This window comes from Lontra canadensis, unplaced genomic scaffold (genome assembly GCF_010015895.1).
Source record: "Lontra canadensis isolate GAN:19392208 unplaced genomic scaffold, GSC_riverotter_1.0 scaffold38, whole genome shotgun sequence".
NCBI classification, from domain to species: domain Eukaryota; kingdom Metazoa; phylum Chordata; class Mammalia; order Carnivora; family Mustelidae; genus Lontra; species Lontra canadensis.
The window spans coordinates 2,647,627-2,669,390 of NW_022631032.1; the positions used below are offsets into that span (position 1 = coordinate 2,647,627).

Here is a 21,764-nt window from a genome sequence, read left to right on the forward strand (position 1 = left end):
AATCATGACCTGAGCCGAAGGCAGAGGCTTAACCCTCTGAACCACCTAAGCACCCCCATATCTTTTCTTTTGAAATTTAAATGTTTTAAAATAAAACATTTCTTGTAAGCAACATACAGTTGGATCTTGCTTTCTTATCCAATCTGATGATCTCTTTTAATGGGGATATTTAGACATTTATATTTAATGTGACCATTGATATGGTTAAGTTGAAGTGTATCCTCTTGTTTTCTATATTTAACATCCATTCTTTGTTCCTTTTCTGTTCTTTCTCTGCTTTTTGGATTGAATATTTTTTATAATTTCATTGTATCTGCTTTGCTGGCATACTAGCTAAAACTCTTCGTGTTTTTCTTAACTTTTACTTATTTTTAGGTAGGCTCTAGGCCCAATGTGGGGCTTGAGCCCATGACCCTGAGATCAAAAGTTGCCTTGCTCCACCACCTGAACCAGCCAGGCACCCCAAAACTCTTTGTTATTTTTATGTTTACTTTAAGGTTTACAGTAAACATCTTTAATGTAGCACAGTCTACCCTTAAGTGGTATTAATCTACTTCATATTTAGTGTAACAACCTTATAAAAGTATGCTTCCATCTTCTCCTTCCCAACTTTGTGATATTTGGTGTCATGCATTTTATTTTTACATATGGTATGAATATTATTTTTTTCAATTATCTGGTAAATAAAAAATTTAAATAAGAGGGAAAAAAGTCTTATGTTTACCCATGTAGTTATCATTTCAAGTGCTCTTCTCTCCCTAGTGTAGATACAGATTTTATCTGTTTTATTTTCCTTCTGCCTGAAAGACCTCCTATAACATTTTTTATAGTGGAGGTCTGTTAGTGATTAATTCTTTTAGATGTCTGAAAAGTATTTCACCTTCACTTTGAAAGATATTATCATTGCATACAGAATTCAAAACTCACAGGTTTCTTTTCTTTCCATACTTTAAGGATGGTGTTGTACTATTTTGTTTGCATTATTATTATTATTATTTTTAAAGATTTTGTTTATTTATTTGACAGACATATCACAAGTAGGCAGAGAGGCAGGCAGAGAGAGAGGGGGAAGCAGGCTCCCCGCCGAGCAGAGTCCAACTCGGGGCTCGATCCCAGGACTCCGGGATCATGACCTGAGCCAAAGGCAGAGGCTTTAACCCACTGAGCCACCCAGGTGCCCCGCATTATTATTTTTTAAAAAGATTTATTTATTTATTTATTTGACAGACAGATCACAAGTAGGCAGAGAGGCAGGCAGAGAGAGAGAGAGGAGGAAGCAGGCTCCCCGCTGAGCAGAGAGCTCCATTCGGGGCTCGATCCCAGAATCCTGGGATCATGACCTGAGCTGAAGGCAGAGGCTTTAGCCCACTGAGCCACCCAGGCGCCCCTTGTTTGCATTATTTTTGACAAGAAACCTGTTACCTTTATCTTTGTTCCCTTATATTTTACGTGTTTTTCTTTCCCTCTTGCCACTTTTAAAATTTTCTCATTCTCTGGCTTAAATCAACAACATAAGAAACAACAGGTGTTGGCAAGGATATAGAGAAAGGGGAACCCTTTTGCACTGTTGATAGGAATGCAAATTGATACAGCCACTCTAGAACACAGTATCAATGTTCTTCAAAAAATTAATGATCCAGCAATAGCACTACTAGGTATTTACCCAAAGAATACAAAAATATTAATTTAAAGGGATACATGCACCCTGATGTTTATAGCAGCATTTTCTTAGCTAAATTATGGAAACAGCCTAAAAGTCCATTGATGGATGAATGGATAAAGAAGATTCAGGGGTGTCTGGCTGGTTCAGTCAGTAGAGCATGTGACTCTTGAACTCAGGGCTGTGGGTTCAAGCCCCACGTTGGCCAGGGAGCCTACTTAAAAAAACAAAAGATGTAGTATATATATACAATGGACTATTATTCGGCCATAAAAAAGAATGAAATCTTGCCATTTGCATGACATGGATGGAGCCAGAGAGTATTAGGCTAAGTGAAATAAGTCAGGGAAAGACAAAAAGACAAATGCCGTATGATTTCACTTATACATGGAACTTAAGAAAGAAAACAAACGAACAAGGAGAATTAAAAAAAAAAAAAAAGGAGGGTGGCAAACCAAGAAACAGATTCTTAAATAAAGAGAACAAACTGATGGTTACCAGAAGGGAGGTGGGGGTGTGTGTTAAACAGGTGATAGGGATTAAGGAGTACACTTGTTATGAGGAGAACTGGGTGATATATGGAAGTGTTGAATCACCATTTAGTATACCTGAAGCTAATATTACACTATATGTTAATTAACTGGAATTTAAATAAAAACTTAAAATTTTTTTCTCATTCTCATTGTTGGTTTTTTTTTTTAAGATTTTATTCATTCATGATTTGAGAGAGAAAGATAGAGAGTGAGCACAAGGTGAGAGAGGGGCAGAGGGAGAGGGAGAAGTAGACTCCACTGAGCATGGAGCCCAACATGGGGCTTAACCCCAGGACCCCGAGATCATGACCTGAGCCAAAGTCAGACGCTTAACTGACTGAGCCACCCAGGTGCCCCTCATCTCATTGTTTTAAACAATTTGAGTACATGCACCTCGGGATAGTTTTCTTCATGTTTCTGGTACTTGAGCAGCTTAGACATATGGATTTATAGTTTTCACCAAATTTGGAAATTTCTCAGCCATTATTTCTTCAAATTTTTTTCCATCTCCATTTCTCTCTTCTCTCCTTGGGGATTCCAATCACACCTTCCCTACCCCACTCCTCACACTGAGCTTCATTGAGATATAACTGACATATAACATTGTATAGGTCTAAGGCATACAACATCACGATTTGAAATATGTTTATAATGCAAAATGATTGCCACAGTAAGGTTAGTTAACACATCCATCATCACTCATAGTTACCTCTTATGTATATGCGTGTGTACAATGAAAACTTTTATTTTATTACTTTTTAAAGTAATCTCTACATCCAGCACAGGGCTCAAACTCATGACCCCGAGATCAAGAGTCATATGCTCTACTGAGCCAGCAAGGTACCCCTGATGAACACTTTTAAAGTATACTCTTTTAACAATTTTCAAATATATAACACACTATTGTTAATTATAGTCACCATGCTATACACTAGACCCCCTGAATTTACTCATCTTATAACTGGATGTCTATACTCTTTGAACACCTTCACCTGTTTCTCCCACACTCTTGCTCCTGGCCACAATCAATCTACTCTGTTTCTATGATTTCAGGGTTTTTTTAGATTCCACATACAAATGAGATCATACAGTATTTGTCTTTCTCTGACTTATTTCACTTAGCTTGTAGCAAATGGCAGGATTTTCTTCTTTTTTATAGGTGAATAACATTCCATTGTATCCTATTTTCTTTTTTATTTTAAGATTTTATTTATTTATTGTGACACACAGAGATCACAAGTAGGCAGAGAGGCAGGCAGAGAGAGAGAGGAGGAAGCAGGCTCCCCGCTGAGCAGAGAGCCCGATGCAGGGCTCGATCCCAGGACGCTGGGACCATGACCTGAACCGAAGGCAGAGGCTTTAACCCACTGAGCCACCCAGTTGCCCCTGTATCCTATTTTCATCCATATTTTCTTTATCCACTCATCTGTTGATGGACACTTATGTTGTTTCCACAGCTCGTCTACTGTGAACAATGCAAGGAACATGGGGGTAGAGATATCTCTTCAAGATAGTCCAATCACAGGTACAGTAGGCCACCTGAAGTTGTCCCACAACTCACTATTATTCTATTCATTTTTTTTAAGATTTTATTTATTTATTTGACAGGCAGAGACCACAAGTAGGCAGAGAGGCTGGCAGAGAGAGAGAGAGAGAGAGAGAGAGAGAAGGAAGCAGGCTCCCTGCTGAGCAGAGAGCCCGATGCTGGGCTTGATCCCAGGACTCTGGGATCATGACCTGAGCTGAAGGCAGAGGCTTTAACCCACTGAGCCACCCAGTCGCCCCCACTCTATTCACTTTTTATGTTTCTCTCTCTCTTTTTTTTAAAATCTGTTTTAGGTAGTTTCTATTACTATGTCTTCAAATCTATTAATCTTTTCTTTTGCACTGTTTGAAATGCCATTAATTTTATTAGAATCTTTTCTATCTCATACACTGTAGTCTTAATCTTCACAAGTTTAATGTTCTCCTTTTATATATCTTCCATATCTGTACTTAATTTTTTGAACATATGGAATACAGTTATTGTAACTGTTTTCATAGCCCAATTCTAACATCTGGGGCAGTTCTGGATTGGTTTTGATTGATTCATTTATCTCCTCATTACAGGCCATATTTCTCCCCATCATTGCATCAAATTTTTTATTAGAATCAAGACACTGTGATTTTGATATTGTTGGGTGCTGTATTCCTATAAGAATTCTTGAGCTTTGTTTGTATGCAGTAAAGTTACTTATAAACAGTTTGACCTTTTAAAGTTCGTGCTTTTAAGATTTGTTAAACAGGACTGCCATGATGTTCCTTCTAGGGCTAAATATTCCCCACTACTGAGTAAAAGTTCTTCTGTTTACTCTACTGAATGCCCAATGAATTATGAGGCTTTTCCTAGCATGGTTGCTGGGAACAAACACTACCACTGGCCCTATCTGAGTGTCTGACATTGTAACCTCTAATTTTTTCATAAGGTCTTTTCCCAGAAGCAAGTAGTTTCCTCACAAAAATGCATTAATCAGAACTCGACTATGAACTTGAGGGGAACCTTTTATGGATCTCTGGAGTTGTCTCTGTGCAGCTCTCTCTATACTGCCTTGTCAATTCTGGTGACCTTCGTCTTCCCAGGATTTCACATTCATTTCCTAAACCCAAGCAGTCCACTAGGCTCTGCTTGGGTTCTTGCTCCCTATGTTACAGCTCGAAAACTCTCCAAGGCAATAAGCTGGGACAGTCATAGAGCTCATCTTATTTATTTTCCATTAATTTCAGACATCACTGCCCTCACTGCTTGGTGTTCAACAATCTTTCCCATTATTTCATATATTTTGTCTATTTCTTGGTTATTTCAAGTGGGAGAGTAAATCTGGTCCCTGTCCTCCAACTTGGTGAGGGCGTTAAGTCCTATTACTACATATTTTGATTGAGTAAAATTTATGATTTCAAAAACACAGCATTTCCATTTTGACCTACAGAACAGCAGTTTCATATGCTTCAATCTAATATTATGACTTTTTCAAAGAACGTGAGAGGTTTTAATTAAATATATCAAATAGCCCTACCTAAAAATGAAGTGAGATTCATTTGAAGTGCTTTATTCATTATGACTCTGTTTAAGGCTTGTATTTATTTTCAAATTGCTCACAAACCATCACAAACTCCTTACAAAACATTTTATTGCCACCATAACTCATTTAATTTGAACCCATTGCTCTATGTGCTGCAGTCACAAATTTTATCTCATAGAATAGTTAAGATCTCAATCTAAATACATAAGTATCAATCATTCCCTACATATAAATTTCCTTCTATCCAGTTATACTCCTCAATACCACTTCTTGAGACAAAGTTTCTCTACACAAAGGATTGGGCCACAGTCTCAACTCGGCTAGGCAGAAAGAAATAGCATCTCATATATTAGGAAATCAACTTCTAATTATCTATGTGTCACAAATGAGACATCTATTTGAAATGAAAAAGTAAATTCACTTAAAGGGCTTATAATTAGGGATTAGAAAATTAGGAAATAGAAAATTAAGATAAAGAAAAGCTTGTCAATCAATCCAGAGTGGCATCCTTTGCCTGCCCAGTTTTCTAGTTACAATTAATCTGCACATACCCCAATCTCATCCCAAGACGGTGGGTATGTGATCTCTTTTTGGGTACTCCTATGCAAAAAAAATTTCCATTTTCTTAAAATGTTGTAGGCAATTTTATTAAGTAGGTTTAAATAGATTCCAATCCATGTCATGATAAGCCAAGAACCACATTTAAATTTGAAACCTATTATTTAAAATTTTAAAAGCCTCATTCAGAATTCATGACTCAGTGAAGGAAAGGAATGAGGAAAAAAGCAATGAGGTCTTTCTACATGTGTAAATGTACTGAGACTGCCATATAAGTGAACATGTTTATTTAAACTGTAATATGTGTGCAAAAAAACAGAACACAGGAAGAAACTTGGTGAATGGGGGTCAAGATAAGTGGACGCTTATCATTGTACACCTTTTTATATCTCCTAAATTTTGAACGATGAGAATATAATCACTTATTCAAAAAAATTTGAATAATTAAATAATTACTTGATAAACAAGTAATTAAAATAGGTGAAGAAACTGGCCTAAACCACAATTATAAACTGTCATCATAAATGACTCTAGGTATATCTATTTTGCCTCTTTTATATTCACATATAGATTATAATGTTAAGAATGAAGATGGTGTTTGCCATAATTTCTTAACAGGAATTATCTGAGTTGTTAAAACAGATTTTTGGGTCCAATCTAGATCTACTGAATTAAGCTTTCCCAGGAAGACATAATCTGCACAAAAAGTGGCCCCAAGTGATTCTTACCAAAAGTCAGAGAACCCATTAATTAAGGAATAAAATTCATTTCTGGAAAGAGCAACAACTTTATAATTAGACAACCCTGGATATATCTCTTGGCTCTTCCATTTACCTGTGTGATCCTGGATAATTTACCTGGCCTCTTTGTGCCTCAGTTTCCTTATCTATAAAATGGAGAAATAATACTTCTGGGGTTGTTATAAAGACTGATCTAGGGGGAGGGGGTATGAAGAGGGTAGTTGGGTTATGGACATTGGGGAGGGTATGTGACATGGTGAGTGCTGTGAAGTGTGTAAGCCTGACGATTCACAGACCTATACCCCCAGGGGCAAATACTACATTATACGTTAATAAAAATAAAAAAACCATAAATCACGCACACACAAAAATGGATCTACGCATGGGTTTGGGACATAATCTTTATCTAATGCTTAATTTTACCTTGCTTCCTTAAAAAAAAAAGAGAAGATATCTGACATACAGATATCCAATAAATATCAGCTTCCTTTCCTCCCACATCCAAATTATACGGGTGTTGATGTATAGGTCCCTCAAACAATACTGCCAAATGCTGCTGAAGCAGTATTTATAATCATTAACCTTCTCAAAGATATATAATTTTCTTAGTTATGAAACTAGGAATAATTCTAATAAAACCATTCTAACTAGCTCAGTTCAGTTGGCTTATTACTGACAAGCTTGAAACATTATCACTCATTTTTTAAATAATACTCCCATCCTACCTAAAAAAAAAGTTACTTTATACACTTTAACAAAATGAATAAAAAGTACAATGTTGTCTTGTTAATTGTTTTTCCTTAATCAAAATGACAGCATTCCTAAAATAATTTCTCTCTCAAAAAAAAAAATCCTCTAATAGTTATACCTCTGTTATGTTTCTCTCTCTTAATGAAGCCAACTCATATGGATCCACAAAAAGTCCCGTCGGGATGTACTGTTTAATTAAGAGTCGGCAGGTCTGTAAGTCCTCAATGCTTTCTCCAAATTTCACTTTTATTAAAAGGTCTCTGTAAGAGAAGCATGTTTAAAATATATCTCTTCATTCAGCTGTTAAATGAGATAGCATAACATTACATTCAAATTAGTGGAAACACTGTATTTCAAACTCAAAATCTATTTTCAAAACATTATAAAGTCAAGTAAGTATTTATTTCATGTCAGAATCACCCAATTAGATCTTTCATAAATTTCTGTCAAGAGCCACAGTTTAGTATTAGTATGAAAGCAGACAACAATCAACAGAAAGAAATAGTCTAAAAATAGACATACACATATTTATATGGCAATAAAGGTGCCAACATGATTTGATGGGGAGAAGAGAGTCTTTTCACCAAATGGTACTGAAACAAATACCTATGTAGAAAAAATGAACCTTGGGACGCCTGGGTGGCTCAGTTGGTTGGATGACTGCTTTCGGCTCAGGTCATGATCCCGGAGTCCCGGGATCAAGTCCCGAATCGGGCTCCCAGCTCCACAGGGAGTCTGCTTCTCCCTCTGACCTTCTCCTCACTCATGCTCTCTCTCACTGCCTCTCTCTCAAATAAATAAATAAAATCTTAAAAAAAAAAACTCTTAAAAAAAAAAGAAAAAGAAAAAATGAAACTTGACCTCAATCTCATACCATATACAAGTATTAATTTGAAATAGATTATAAATCTAAATGTATAATTATCCCAGCTTTCTGTCTGAAGCACATTTGGGACCAAATGTAAGGAAGGAAATCCAAAGCACAACATGGTGGTTTTGCTTAAATTACAAAACAGAGACAGAAGTTAAGAGAGACTAAAGTGGCTGGAAGTCAAGGTGCTAAATTCCAGAGAGGAGGGAACTATGCAGAAAGAGTTCTATAAATCTGAGTTGGACTCCCCTTGATTTTTTGTTGAATAGTAAGAAAAGCAAAAGCAAAGTGTAATTCCAAAAGATGGTGCAAAGAATGACCAGGGAACTGAATATGAGAAATTTGAAAATTTCACACAGTTGGGAGAAATATGCATTCCAACCAAAGTATAGAGATCACAGCTTTTGGTAGAGACACCAATAGGGTAAGGCCTTAGTGGCTAAATTAGCCTTGTAGTAAAGGCCACTTTAACTTTAGACCTATACAAAAAAAGGTTAACATAATCAAGCTGATAAACAAGTAACTTAACTGCTAACAGAAAAAATAAGACAAACACACTAAAAAATGCTCCTATCTACAACATTCACAGTGTTCAGTATCCCATCAAAACTCACTAAACATATGGGGTGCCTGGGTGGCTCAGTCAGTTGGGCATCCAACTCTTGGTTTTGGCTTGGGTCATGATCTTGGAGTTGTGAGACTGAGCCCTGAGCTGAGTTCCATGCTCAGCACAGAGAATGCTTGGGATCTTTTTTCTCTTCCTCAGCACAAGCACACTCTCTTCCCCTCTCTCTAAAATAAATATATAAGGCACCTGGGTGGGTCAGTCAGTTAAGTGTCTGCCTTCGGCTCAAGTCATGATCCCAGGGTCCTGGGATTGAGCCCTAAATCAGGCTCCCTACTTAGTAGGCAGTCTGCTTCTGCCTCTGCCCCTCCCCTTCACTTGTGAAGGGCTCTTTCTGGCTCTCTCTCTCTCTCTCTCTCTCTCTCTCTCAAATAAATAAACTCTTAAAAAATAGATAAATTAAATCATTTTCAAAAAAAAGTCACTAAAGATGCAAAAAAGAAGGGAAATGCGACCAATAAACAAGAAAGAAATTGTTCAGTAGAAACAGATATAGAAATGACAGAAGTGACAGAATTATCAAAGGATGTTAAAAATCCTCTTAAATATGCCCAACACGTTCAAAGGTTTAAAGAAAAATACGAACACTGTGAGAGAAAGAGAAGAGATTTTATATCTATCTATATATATTTTTTTAATTTTCAGCATAACAGTATTCATTGTTTTTGCACCACACACAGTGCTCCATGCAATCCGTGCCCTCTCTAATACCCACCACCTGGTTCCCCCAACCTCCCAACCCCCGCCCCTTCAAACCCCTCAGATTGTTTTTCAGAGTCCATAGTCTCTCATGGTTCATATGTATTTATATTATATTTATAATTTATAAATTTATAATTTATATTCTATATAAATTTTATATATAGAATATAAATCTATATAAAATTTATATAGATATAAACAGACAACAATCAACAGAAAAAATAGTCTAAACATAGACATACACATATTTATATATTTATAAATAAATTATAAATATAATATAAATATATGTATATATTTATAAATTATAAATTTATTAAATATATAATTTAAATATATATTAAATATATAAAAATATATATTAAATATAAATATATTTATATACTACATTATACTTATGATTTATTTATAAACATAAAAATATAAATTCTATATTTATATATTATTTTATATATATAAGATTTTATATATGAGATATTTATATATTATATATTATATACACACATATACATACATATATAATATATGTAAATATTTTATATATAATATTAAATATATTAAAATATTAAAATATTTTAAGACATAATGGTTGAAAATTTTCTGAATTTCATGAAATTTCATGAAAACTATAAGTCCATAAATCCAAGAAATTCAACAAATCCCAAGCAGGATAAACATAAAGAAAACCACACCAAGGGGCACCTGGGTGGCTCAGTGGGTTAAAGCCTCTGCCTTCGCCTCAGGTCATGATCTCAGGGTCCTGGAATCAAGCCCTGCATCGGGCTCTCTGCTCAGCAGGGAGCCTGCTTCCCCCTCTCTCTCTGCCTGCCTCTCTGCCTACTTGTGATCTCTGTCTGTGGAATGAACAAAATCTTGAAGGAAGGAAGGAAGGAAGGAAGGAAGGAAGGAAGGAAAGAAAGAAAGAAAGAAAACCACACCAAGACATATTATCAACCAGTCACTAGGAAAAAAAAAATCTTAAAAGCCATCAGAGGAAAAAGAAGCATATGGAGAATAACAAAGAACAAACCAGAGGACAATGGGACAAAGTATTTAAAGTATTAAATGAGAAAAGGCTATCAATATAGAATTATATATCCAAAAGGAGAACCCTTCAAAAATAAAGGCAAAAAAAAAAAAAAAAGCTAAAACAAATATGAACTAAGAGAATTTGTCACTGCAAGAATGGTAAAGGAAATTCTTCAGGCAGAAAGAAAATGGTATCATATGGAAATAGGGAAAGACAAGAAAGAAGAGCAAATGCTAAGTATGTGAGTGAATATAAGAGTTTTTTTGCTTATTTTTTAATTGCTTTAAAATTTGGTTGATAGAAAAAATGGAACTCTGTTCATTTCGTGGTGGAAACGTCAACTGGTACAGCCTCTAAGGAAAACAGGATGATGAGTCTACAGAAAATTAACATGGATGATGAACACATTATGTTAAGTGAAGTAAGCCAGTGACAAATACTGTATGATTCTGCTTATACGAGGTATCGAGAATAGTCAAATTCACAGAAATAGAAAGTGAAATGGTGGTTACCAGGGGCTGGAGGAAGGGGAGAATCGGGCGCTATTTAATAGGTAAAGTTCCAATCTTGCAAGATGAAAGAGTTCTGTGGACGGATGGTGGTGATGGTAACACAATAATGTGTATGTCCTAGGGAGGCCTGGGTGGCTCAGTTGGTTAGGTGGCTGCCTTCGGCTCAGGTCATGATCCCAGCGTCCTGGGATCAAGTCCCACATTGGGCTCCTTGCTCAGCGGGAAGACTGCTTCTCCCTCTGCCTCTGCCTGCCACTCTATCTGCCTGTGCTCACTCTCTCTGACCAAAAAAAAAAAAAAATAATAATAAAAATAAATAATAATGTGTATGTCCTAAATGACACCCAAGTGTACAATTAAAAATGGTTAAGATGGGGGATGCATGACTGGCTCAGTCAGTAGAGCATGTAACTCCTTTTTTTTTTTTTTTTAAGATTTTATTTATTTATTTGACAGACAGAGATCACAAGTAGGCAGAGAGGCAGGCAGAGAGAGAAGGAAGCAGGCTCCCTGCTGAGCAGAAAGCCCGATGCGGGGATTGATCCCAGGACCCTGAGATCATGACCTGAGCTGAAGGCAGCCACTTTAACCCACTGAGCCACCCAGGTAGAGCATGTAACTCTTGATCTCAGGGTCATGAGTTCAAGTCCCATGTTGAGTGTAAAGCCTATTTAAATTAAAAAAATTTTCTAAGCGATATAAGTTTTATGTGATGGGTGCTCTACTGCAATTAAATAGTAATGAAGAAATATATGACTATTCAAAACAAAAATAACAGTAGTGGGGATTATTAGTAAAACATAAAGCTGATACATGTACGGCAACAAAAGCATAAAAGGGAGGAGAAAAAAGTAAAGTATTCTAAGATTTATACATTATTCATAGTATGGAATATATTGGAAGGTAGACTATGATAAGTTAAAATTGCACACTGTAAACCCTGAAGCAACCAATGAAAAAAAAAGAGAAGTATCGTTAATAAGCCAAAATGGAGATAAAGTGGAATGCTTAAAGAATACTCAATGTATCTAAAATAAGGCAGGAAAAGAGAGAAAAGATTAGGTAGGACAAATAGAAAAGCAAACAGAGGAGTGTCTAGTTGTCTCAGTCGGTTGAGCCGACTCCTGATTTTGGCTCAGGTCATGATCTCCGGGTTGTGGTATCAAGCCCCAAGTCAGGCTCCATGCTGGGTGAGGGGCCTGCTTGAGACCCTCTCTCTCTCTCCTTCTACCCCTTCTCCTCCTCTCTCACCCTCTTTAAAAAAGAAAAAAAAAAAAAAAGAAAAGCAAATAGAAAAAAAGTGGCAAGATGGGTAGATTTAAACCAAACCAACCAAATCAATATTTATATTAAAAGTAAATGGTCTAATCACTCTAATTAGAATGCAGAGATTGACAGACTGGTTAAATAGAAACAATTATATGCTGTGTACAAGATACACATTAATAATAAAAATATGGAGTGGGCACAGTAATATAAAAAATACAAAAAAAAAATGCAGACTTCAGAACAAGGAATACTGTCAGGGATAAAAAAGGACATTACACCAAGATAAAAGGATCAATTCATCAAGAAGATGTAACAATCCTAAAGGTGCTATATGCACCTAAAAACACTGCTTCAAAATATTCATGTATTTTACTTCACAGCAAAAACTGGGAGAACTTCAAGGATGAATAGATAAATCCGCAATTATAGCCAGAGATTTTAATACCCCTCTCTCAATAACGAAGAGACTAAGTACAAATGCAGGAGGGATATAGAAGGCATGAACAACTTTCAATCAAGTTTATCTAACTGATATATATAAATGTTCTACCAAACAAAAGCACATTACACAGGCCATATATATAACAATATGCTGGACAACAAAATAAGTCTCCAGAAGTATCAAAAGACTGAAATTATATTGTGTATAGTCTCTAACCACATGGAATTAAGTTAGAAAGCAAAAGGAGGAGGAGACACAGCCTTCACCAAAGCCACAGCCTGAGGCTGAGTCTCCTCCTTTTGCTATGCCTGGGATCTGCTACCACGTAGCTTTGATTTCACGGCTACTTGTGTCATCTCAGGTTTCCTACCTCCAGGAAAAAAAAAAAAAAAAGGATACCTCATAACCTGAAAATTCATTTAGGAGATTGAAATTAGGGACTTCTTTCAAATCTGGACATGGCTAACTGAGAAGCAACAAGACCCAACAGGCCAAATATTATAAATAAAATACACCAGTTGAAACTAGTACTTCTGGGAGAGTCTGCCGTTGGCTAATGAAGCCTAGTTCTTTGTTTCATGAATTTCAAGAGAGTGCCATTGTGGCTGCTTTTTAACCCAAGCCATCTACCATGATAATGTAACAGTGAAGTCTGAAATACGAGATACAGTGGTCAAGAATGATACTACAGCCTAGCACCAATGTACTACAGAGGAGCACAGGAAGCCATAGTTGAATATGAGAGCTCCAATGAGGAGTCCCTTGCAAGAGCAAAACACTGGGTTAAAAAACCTCAAAGGAAAGCAAGTCCTAACACTGTCATAGCTTTACCAGGAAATAAAGCTGACCTAGAATAAAAGGGCTATAGATTCACAGGAAGCACAGCCCTATGAAGATGACAAGTTTATTATTCATGGAGATATCAGTTAAAACCTCAATGTATGTGAATGTAATATTTACAGTTATAGCTAAAAAGCTGCCAAATAATAAACCACAGAATCTAGGAGCAAATTCTGCCCGAGAAGAGTAGCAGAACTTACTGAACCCACACAGCCAACCAGGGGACAGTGTAATTAAACCTCCAATTTGAGCTAGCTGGACTATTCTTCTGCTTCCTAAATGTAAATACCAGTGAAACTGATGCACCTAACCAGTCCAGTCCAGTATAACTTCCAAAAAGAGGCTTATGATGGTCTTTTTTTTAAAAAAGATTTTATCTATTAATTTGAGAGACAAAGAGAATGAGTGGGGGTGAGGGGGATGCAAAAGGACGAAGCCACCCAGAGACCCAGAGTCAAGTTTCTTTCTTTCTTTTTTAAAATTTTATTTATTTATTTGACACAGAGACACAGCGAGAGAGGGAACACAAGCAGGGGGAGTGGGAGAGGGAGAAGCAGGCCTCCTGCCAAGAATGGAGCCCAGTGTGGGGCTTGATCCCAGGACTCTGGGATCATGACCCAAACCGAAGGCAGCTACCTAACGACTGAGCCACCCAGGTGTCTCAGAGTCAAGTTTCTAATACAGAGTTATTTTAAATGTTTCAAACTTAATTTTTAATAACATGTATATGTCCCTCTGCCTGTTTCAGCAATACAAGAAAATGAGAGCTGTGTGTCTACTTGCTTTACTGAAAGGTTAGGGGAAATCACTTCTCATCACCAGAGATCTAACTGGACCACCAGTTAACCAGACAGTTCTATGAAAAAGTCTACGAAAAAGACTTTGAACTTACTGATTTAGACTTTGCAAAAAGATTCTTTTTTAAAAAGGAGGTTCTAAAGATGCTTATAGATTGCTACAGTAACTCAAACCGTAATTTCTCCTAGTATCTACCTTTAAAGCATATATTCCACATCTTAAGAAATTAACAGGGTCATCTGGCTGGCTCAGTCCACAGAGCATTCAACTCTTGATCTTGAACCCCATGGCAGATGTAAAGAATACTTAGAAACACAATCTTAAGGGACACCTGGGTGGCTCAGTTGATTAAGCAGCTGCCTTGGGGCTCAGGTCATGATCTCAGGGTCCTGGGATTGAGCCCCACATGGGGTTCCCTGTTCAGCAGGGAGCCTGCTTCTCTCTCTTCTCTCTGCTTGTGCTCTCTTCCACTCTCTCTTAAATAAAATCTTCAAAAAAATAAAAATAAAATATAAAATCATAAAACAAAACAAGAAAACTGTCCCAATGGATGTCTGGGTGGCTCAGTCGATTAAGCATCTGCCTTTGGCTCAGGTCATAATCCTGGGGTCCTAGAAGCGAGTCCCACATTGGACTCCTCCTTCAGCGGGGAGCCCACTTCTCCCTCAGCCTGCTGCTGCCCCTGCTTGTGTGCTCACACTCGCTCTTTCTGATAAATAAATAAATAAATAAATAATCTTTTTAAAAAAAGAAAGAGAGTCCCATATCTTCAAGCTAAAGAATGAATATCAGTGGCATCTAAACTATAACTAGTCCTGTTATTTTAAAAATAGCCTTTAAGGTAAGGGTGCCTGGGTGGCTATTAGTTAGGCATCTGCCTTTGGCTCAGGTTATGATCCCAGAGTCCTGGGATGTAGTCTTGTTTGGGGCTCCTTGCTCCGCCTGGAGTCTGCTTCTCCCTCTACCCCTCTTAACACTCATTCCTTCAATCTCTCTCTCTCTAGTAAATAAATAAATAAAATCTTTTTAAGAAATAAATAAAATAAAATAGACTTTAAAAAAATCAAATGTGGGGCTCCCAGGTGGCTCAGTGGGTTAAAGCCTCTGCCTTTGGCTCAGGTCATGATCCCAGGGTCCTGGGATTGAGCCCCACATCGGGCTCCCTGCTTCCTCCTCTCTCTCTGCCTGCCTCTCTGCCTACTTGTGATCTTTGTCTGTCAAATAAATAAATAAAATCTTTTTTAAAAAAATCAAATGTAACCATAGCTAGCTTTAGGAATATGAAACTGATAAATGCATCTTTGTGGGGGAGGGGCAGAGGAAGAGGGAAAGGGAGAATCTCAAACAGGCCCACACCCAGCATGAGCTTGACGTGGGACTTGATCCCACAACCCTGAGAACATGACTGAGCCAAAATCAAGAGTCGGACCTTTAACATACTAAGCCACCCAGGCACCCCATGATAAATGCATCTTAATGAATAGCAATTCCTGCAAACATGTGAGCTCTGCAATAAAAATGAAGCAAACCAGATGTGACTCTGTTTACTTACTGATTTTGATTTTGTTTAGGGGCTAAAAAGGGGCTTTCGTTTCCTTTGGACACAATAAAGTCAATGCACTAACAATATGTACATTTAAACTTATTTTATTTTATTTTATTTTTAAAGATTTTATTTATTTATTTGAGAGCAAGACAGTGAGAGAGAGCATGAGCGAGGAGAAGGTCAGAGGGAGAAGCAGACTCCCCATGGAGCTGGGAGCCCGATGTGGGACTCGATCCCGGGACTCCAGGATCATGACCTGAGCCGAAGGCAGTCGTCCAACCAACTGAGCCACCCAGGCATCCCTAAACTTATTTTAAATTCAATCTTCAACTATATTGTAAGTAGGGTACTACACTGAAGCTTCCATGTATGTTTACTACTTTTCTGTAATACTAAGAGTTGTTTAAAAGTATATGAACTGTATAGTTACTAAAACAGCTAATTATTTCCTCTCTCCTCCTTTGAAAGGAAGGCTTCAGTTATTCCTATATGGCCAGAACCACCATAAACAGGATACCTGTAATCTGTCACATGAATGTTGCAATATATTGGTAATCTTGCAGCCTTGTTTTCCCAAATTCATTTTATTTTGATCCGTTCGATACATTGCACTAATTGTTTTAGGTATTTCCACTATGTGTCAGAAATGATTTCATCTATTAAAGTGCTGAACAGTTAGCAGAATTTATACGTGTACAGTAATTCAGAATTAGTAAGGAAAACAGTTCACCACTATTTAGTTTTATATTGAGATGCCCAGGGTGGAATAAAATAGTACAAAAAGAAAAAAAAGGGCAGTAAAAAATTTCTGGAAAATCTCCCAAAACCTTAAAATCAAACAATGTATGTCTAAATAACTGATGTGTCAAAGAAGAAATCAAAAAGGAAATTAAAAATATACTGAACTAGATGGAAATGAAAATAAATGTCAACATTTATAGAATAGACCTACAGCCCTGTACAGAAAGAAACTTATTGACATAAAAGCAAAGACACTTATATTAGGGGAAAAAGATCTAAAATCAACGACCTAAGCTGTCATCTTAAAAAGCTAAGAAGGAAGAAGAAATTAAAATCAAAGCAAAAAGGAAAGAAATAATAAAGAACAGAAATCAATGAAACAGAAAGTAGACAAACAACGAAACGTCTTCTTTCCAAAGGTCAGTAAAATTGATGAATCCTTGTACTTATCATGAAAGAGAAAAAGCACAGACTATCAATACTAGGAATAAAAGAGTTGGGGGGTGTTGTATGGGTGGCTTGGTTAGTTAAGTGACTGACTCTTAATCTCAGCTCAGGTCTTGATCTCAGGATCATAAGTTCAAGTCCTATGTTGGACTCCATGCTGGGTATGGAGCCTACTTAAAAAATATTGGGGGGGTGCCTGGGTTCAGTCAGGCATCTGCGTTTGGATCAAGTCATGATCTCAGTGTCCTGGGATCAAGCCTTGTACCTGGCTCCCTGCTTAGCAAGGAGTCTGCTTCTCTCTCTCCCTCTCTCCAACATCTCCCCCCCTCCACCACTCATGTGGTCTCTCTCTCTCTCTCTCTCTCTCTCAAGTGAATAAAATCTTTAAAAACCGAAAAATTTTTAAATAAAATAAAAAATTATTTTAAAAAAAGGAATAAAAGAAGGAACATTACTATACAACCTCTACCTATGAAGAGCACAATAAGGGAATATTTGAGTAATTTTATTCCAATTATCCCAATAAATTAAACAACTTAATAAAATAGCTAAATTCTTAGAAAGAAAAAAATGACCAAAACTGACAAAAGAAAAAATAGAGTATCTGAATAGCTCTGTATCTTCAATTTGTAATTTAAAAAAACTTAAAACCTTCCATATAAAAAACCTCAGGCCTTTTTATTGTTGAATTCTATTGTGTATTTTAAAAAATAGTATCAGTGCTACACCATCAGAAAATAGAGAAGGAAGTATTTCTCAATCTTTTTACAAGGCTAGAATTGGCCTGACACCAAAACCCAAGTGAGGCATCACAACAAAAGAAACAAAAGAGAAGTACAGACCAATATCCCTCATGAACTGAGAAGTAAAAATCCTTAACAAGATACTAACAAATTAAACCCAGTAATATTTCAAAAAGATAATGCTTCATGACCAAGTGATAGGTTTACTGGAATTATCAACATATGTATTGTACCATACTGACAAAATAAAGTTAAAAAATCATGATTCTCTTAGAGTAGATGCAGAAAAAGCTTTTGACAAGATTTGGGGAACCTGGGCAGGGGTGCTCACGTGGTTGGGCGTCTGCCTTCAGCTTAGGTCATGATCCTAAAGTCCTGGGATTGAGCCCCGCATCAGGCTCCCTGCTTAGCAGGGAGCCTGCTTCTCCCTCTCCCTCTGCCTACTACTCCCCCTGCTTGTGCTCCCTCTCTCTCTATGACAAATACATAAAATATTTTAAAAATTTTTAATTAAATAAAATTAAAATGGGCAAGATTTAAGCAGATGCTGCACAAAGGAAGATAAACCAGTCCCCAAAAAGCACATGAAGATGCTCGACACCATTAGTCATCGGGGAAATAACCCATTAAAACCACAATGAGTTACCACTACACACCCACCAGAATCTCTAAAATTAAAAAGGCTGACAATACCAAGTGTTGGTAACGATGTGGCAGGGACAGAATTCTCATACACTTCTTGTAGGAATGTAAAACAGTATAACCGCTTTGGAAAACAGTTTGGTGGTTTCTTAAATTCAACATATACCTACCATATATCCAGAAACCCAAGAGAAATGAAAACATGTTCACACAAAGTCTTGTATACAGATGTTCCTTATAGTTTTATTTATGTTAGCCCCAAATTAGAAATGGCCCCAATGCCATAAAAATGTGAAAGGCTAAACAAATTTTAGTACTCAGCAATAAAAAGGAACAAATTACTGCCATGCACAATATGGATAAATGTCACTGACATAATGCAGTGAAAGAACCCAGATATCAAAAAGACCACTTGGTTTCATTTACATAAAATTCTAGAAAATCTATATAGTGAAAGAAAATAAATCACTGGTTGGCTGAGTCTGGGTTTAGGTGAGATAGAATAATTCCAAATAGCACCACATGGGTATTTTTGGAGATGATAAAAATACTCTATATTTTGACTGGGGTGGTGGTTACATGGGTATACAGAATTGTCAAAACTCAATGAAGTTGATTAAAAAGTCACTATGAGGGCACCTGGGTGGATCAAGACCAACTCGGTTTCAGCTCAAGTCATGATCTCATAGTCATCAGGCCCCACGCTCAGCACAGAGTCTGCTTGAGATTCTTTGCCCCTCTCCCATACCCCTCCCCACCAAAATAAATAAATAAATATTTTAAGAAATCACTATGAAATAGTACTATAATAATTCCTCTTTTACCTGTAAGAAATTAAAGCACGGGTTAAAACACCTGTGTTACCATTTTTATAGAAAAATTGTTACCTCTAACGCAAAAAGTATGGGGAAATGCTTTGAGACTTTATATAAATGTATGATATTAGGTTTTGGTTCTCAGATAATCAATAAATTTTATGGACTCATTGCTCCAAGAACACAGCAGCAACTTCAAGAATTGAATATTAAGAGCAGCTATACAGAAAAAGAATTGTTTTGATTTTTTTTTTTGCTTATATTCTTCCAAATAGGTAATTTTACATATAGAATTTTATTTTCCTAATAATTTATATTCATTGAAAGAATTCTGAATAATATTTACAGTATTGTTATATTCTATTTTTATCCAAATATATCATTTCTAGTGATGTAAAAGCTAAGGGCAGAATACGCAAATCAATTAAATCTAAAAGGATTTAAATTAAATTAAATCCAAAAGGATTTGAAGAAACAAATATTTTTCCTTCTCAAATACTTTCCCGCCTCAAAGAAAGAAAGAAAGAAAAGAAAACCACAGCACTCAGAAACTAACTTATCCAAGAGCCAGGATTCAAACGCCAATAGTTTTACTCTAATGCCCACATTCTTAGACACTATATCACTCTGCCTCTATAAAAGTAGGATATACCTATAATCTCTTTTCTTCCAGATAATGTATATCTATTCATGAACATGTACTATTTTATAATTAGAAAAAAATATATATACTTAAAAAGACAGAGACTGTTCAGGACCTCTCTCCAAGATGACATTCAAGCTATTAATCGGAACATGTTGGATAACTTTGTTGATCTTTATGAAGTCATTCAACTGTTTTAGCTTTCAGTTCACATTCTTTATCTTGTTCACAAATACAACATGTAAAACTGCATCAAGTCTTGCAGCAAGTAAGATATACTGTATCTATAGCATTTCTTGATCTACCTAATGGATCTGTACGAAGGACATCAATTTGTCATAAATTCATGCTAATTGCCAGAGACTACCATTTCCTCTTTTGTGTTCATACACTATCCTTTTAACAATCTGGGCTAGACCAGAAGCTACAGCAACCAACTCTCAGATTATCCAAAGATTACAAACAGAAGTTCAGCAATCACTTAACTAAATTCTTCTACTGTGCTAAACTATAGATTATCACAGAAGGGAGACCCTAAACTCAATTAAAATTCTAAGATCCTTTTATATAATTCCCTTATGTATTCTGCACTTCAGTTTCCTCCTACCAGTATTTGCTTGGCCTTCTCCAGAGTGGAAGTAATTCTTCTTGACCAAGAAGACAGAAATAAGAGAAGGTAACTAATTCTACTTTCTACAATCTGTTCATGTTTCCTTCTCTACCCAGCAGCAAGATTACACCTGCTCTAAACATAATGGAAGAGCCTTTCACTGGCATTTTCTGAAGGTCTCCAGTAACTCTGAGGTTTCTAGTTTCTGAGTTTATTCTTGTGGGTTCTGTCACTCTTCATCCTTGGTTTTATATCCTGGTTTTTACCTTCAGTACTTCTAACTGGACAGCTACTTTTGCTGTCACAATGGCCTCTTCAGGCACTTCTTTCTTCCTCACTGGAGTCACTTATAATTGCATTGCCAAATTTGCATTACCTAGTATTTCCCATTTCTCTTGAGAATACATCCCAATTTCTCTAAAAACAGGTTATAACCTTGGCATGGGGCACCTGGGTGGTTCAGTCAGTTGGGCATCTGACTCTGATTTCGGTTCAGGTCACGATCTCAGGGTCCTGGGATGGTGCTCAATGGGGAATTGGCTTGTGATTCTCCCTCTCCCTCTGCCCCTCCCCCTGCTTGCACACACACTCTCTCTCTCAAATTAATCTTAAAAAAAAAAAAAAGCTATACCCTTGGCATAATTACCCTGACATTGCTTAAAATTTGTCTGAAACCCAGTTAAAAATTCCTTTCAGAAGTGACTTCCCTCCCAAAATCAGTTTTATTACTGCGTAGTCACATCTCCTCTTGACTGAAATTGTAGTGCCCAATTTGATCACCTATCTCATTGTTTGTATAAGAACTAACATTTCCTATGGATGTACTATATGACAAGCACTATATTAAAAGACTTCCTATATATTCTTAGATTTTTTTTTTTAAAGGACGTATTTTTTTTTAAAGATTTTATTTCTTTATTTGACAGAGAGAGATCACAAGTAGACAGAGAGGCAGGCAGAGAGAGAGAGAGAGAGAGAGAGGAGGAAGCAGGCTCCCTGCTGAGCAGAGAGCCCCATGCGGGACTCGATCCCAGGACCCCGAGATCATGACCTGAGCCGAAGGCAGCGGCTTAACCCACTGAGCCACTCAGGCGCCCTATATTCTTAGATTTAATCCTTGTGAACCTAATGAGGAAATACTATCATTATCTAATTTTACTGGTAAGGTGGCAAAGATTTAAGTAACTT

The 21,764-nt window shown here is 36.7% G+C and overlaps 1 protein-coding gene and 1 pseudogene across 2 annotated transcripts in view; one reads left to right on the forward strand and one right to left on the reverse strand.

The window, feature by feature from the left end:
- The window catches only part of PIGX (phosphatidylinositol glycan anchor biosynthesis class X), a 36,538-nt gene that overhangs the window by 9,501 nt on the left and 5,273 nt on the right, over positions 1 to 21,764 (reverse strand). Inside the window, exon 3 of one of the 2 annotated variants that reach the window (XM_032869350.1) lies at positions 7,419 to 7,560. The exons of the other annotated variant lie outside the window; for it this stretch is intronic. Coding sequence (XP_032725241.1) covers positions 7,419 to 7,560 — 142 coding nt within the window. The remainder of the gene's footprint in view (positions 1 to 7,418; positions 7,561 to 21,764) is intronic. 2 annotated transcript variants of the gene reach the window in all.
- On the forward strand, positions 13,210 to 13,938 carry LOC116874619 (annotated as a pseudogene).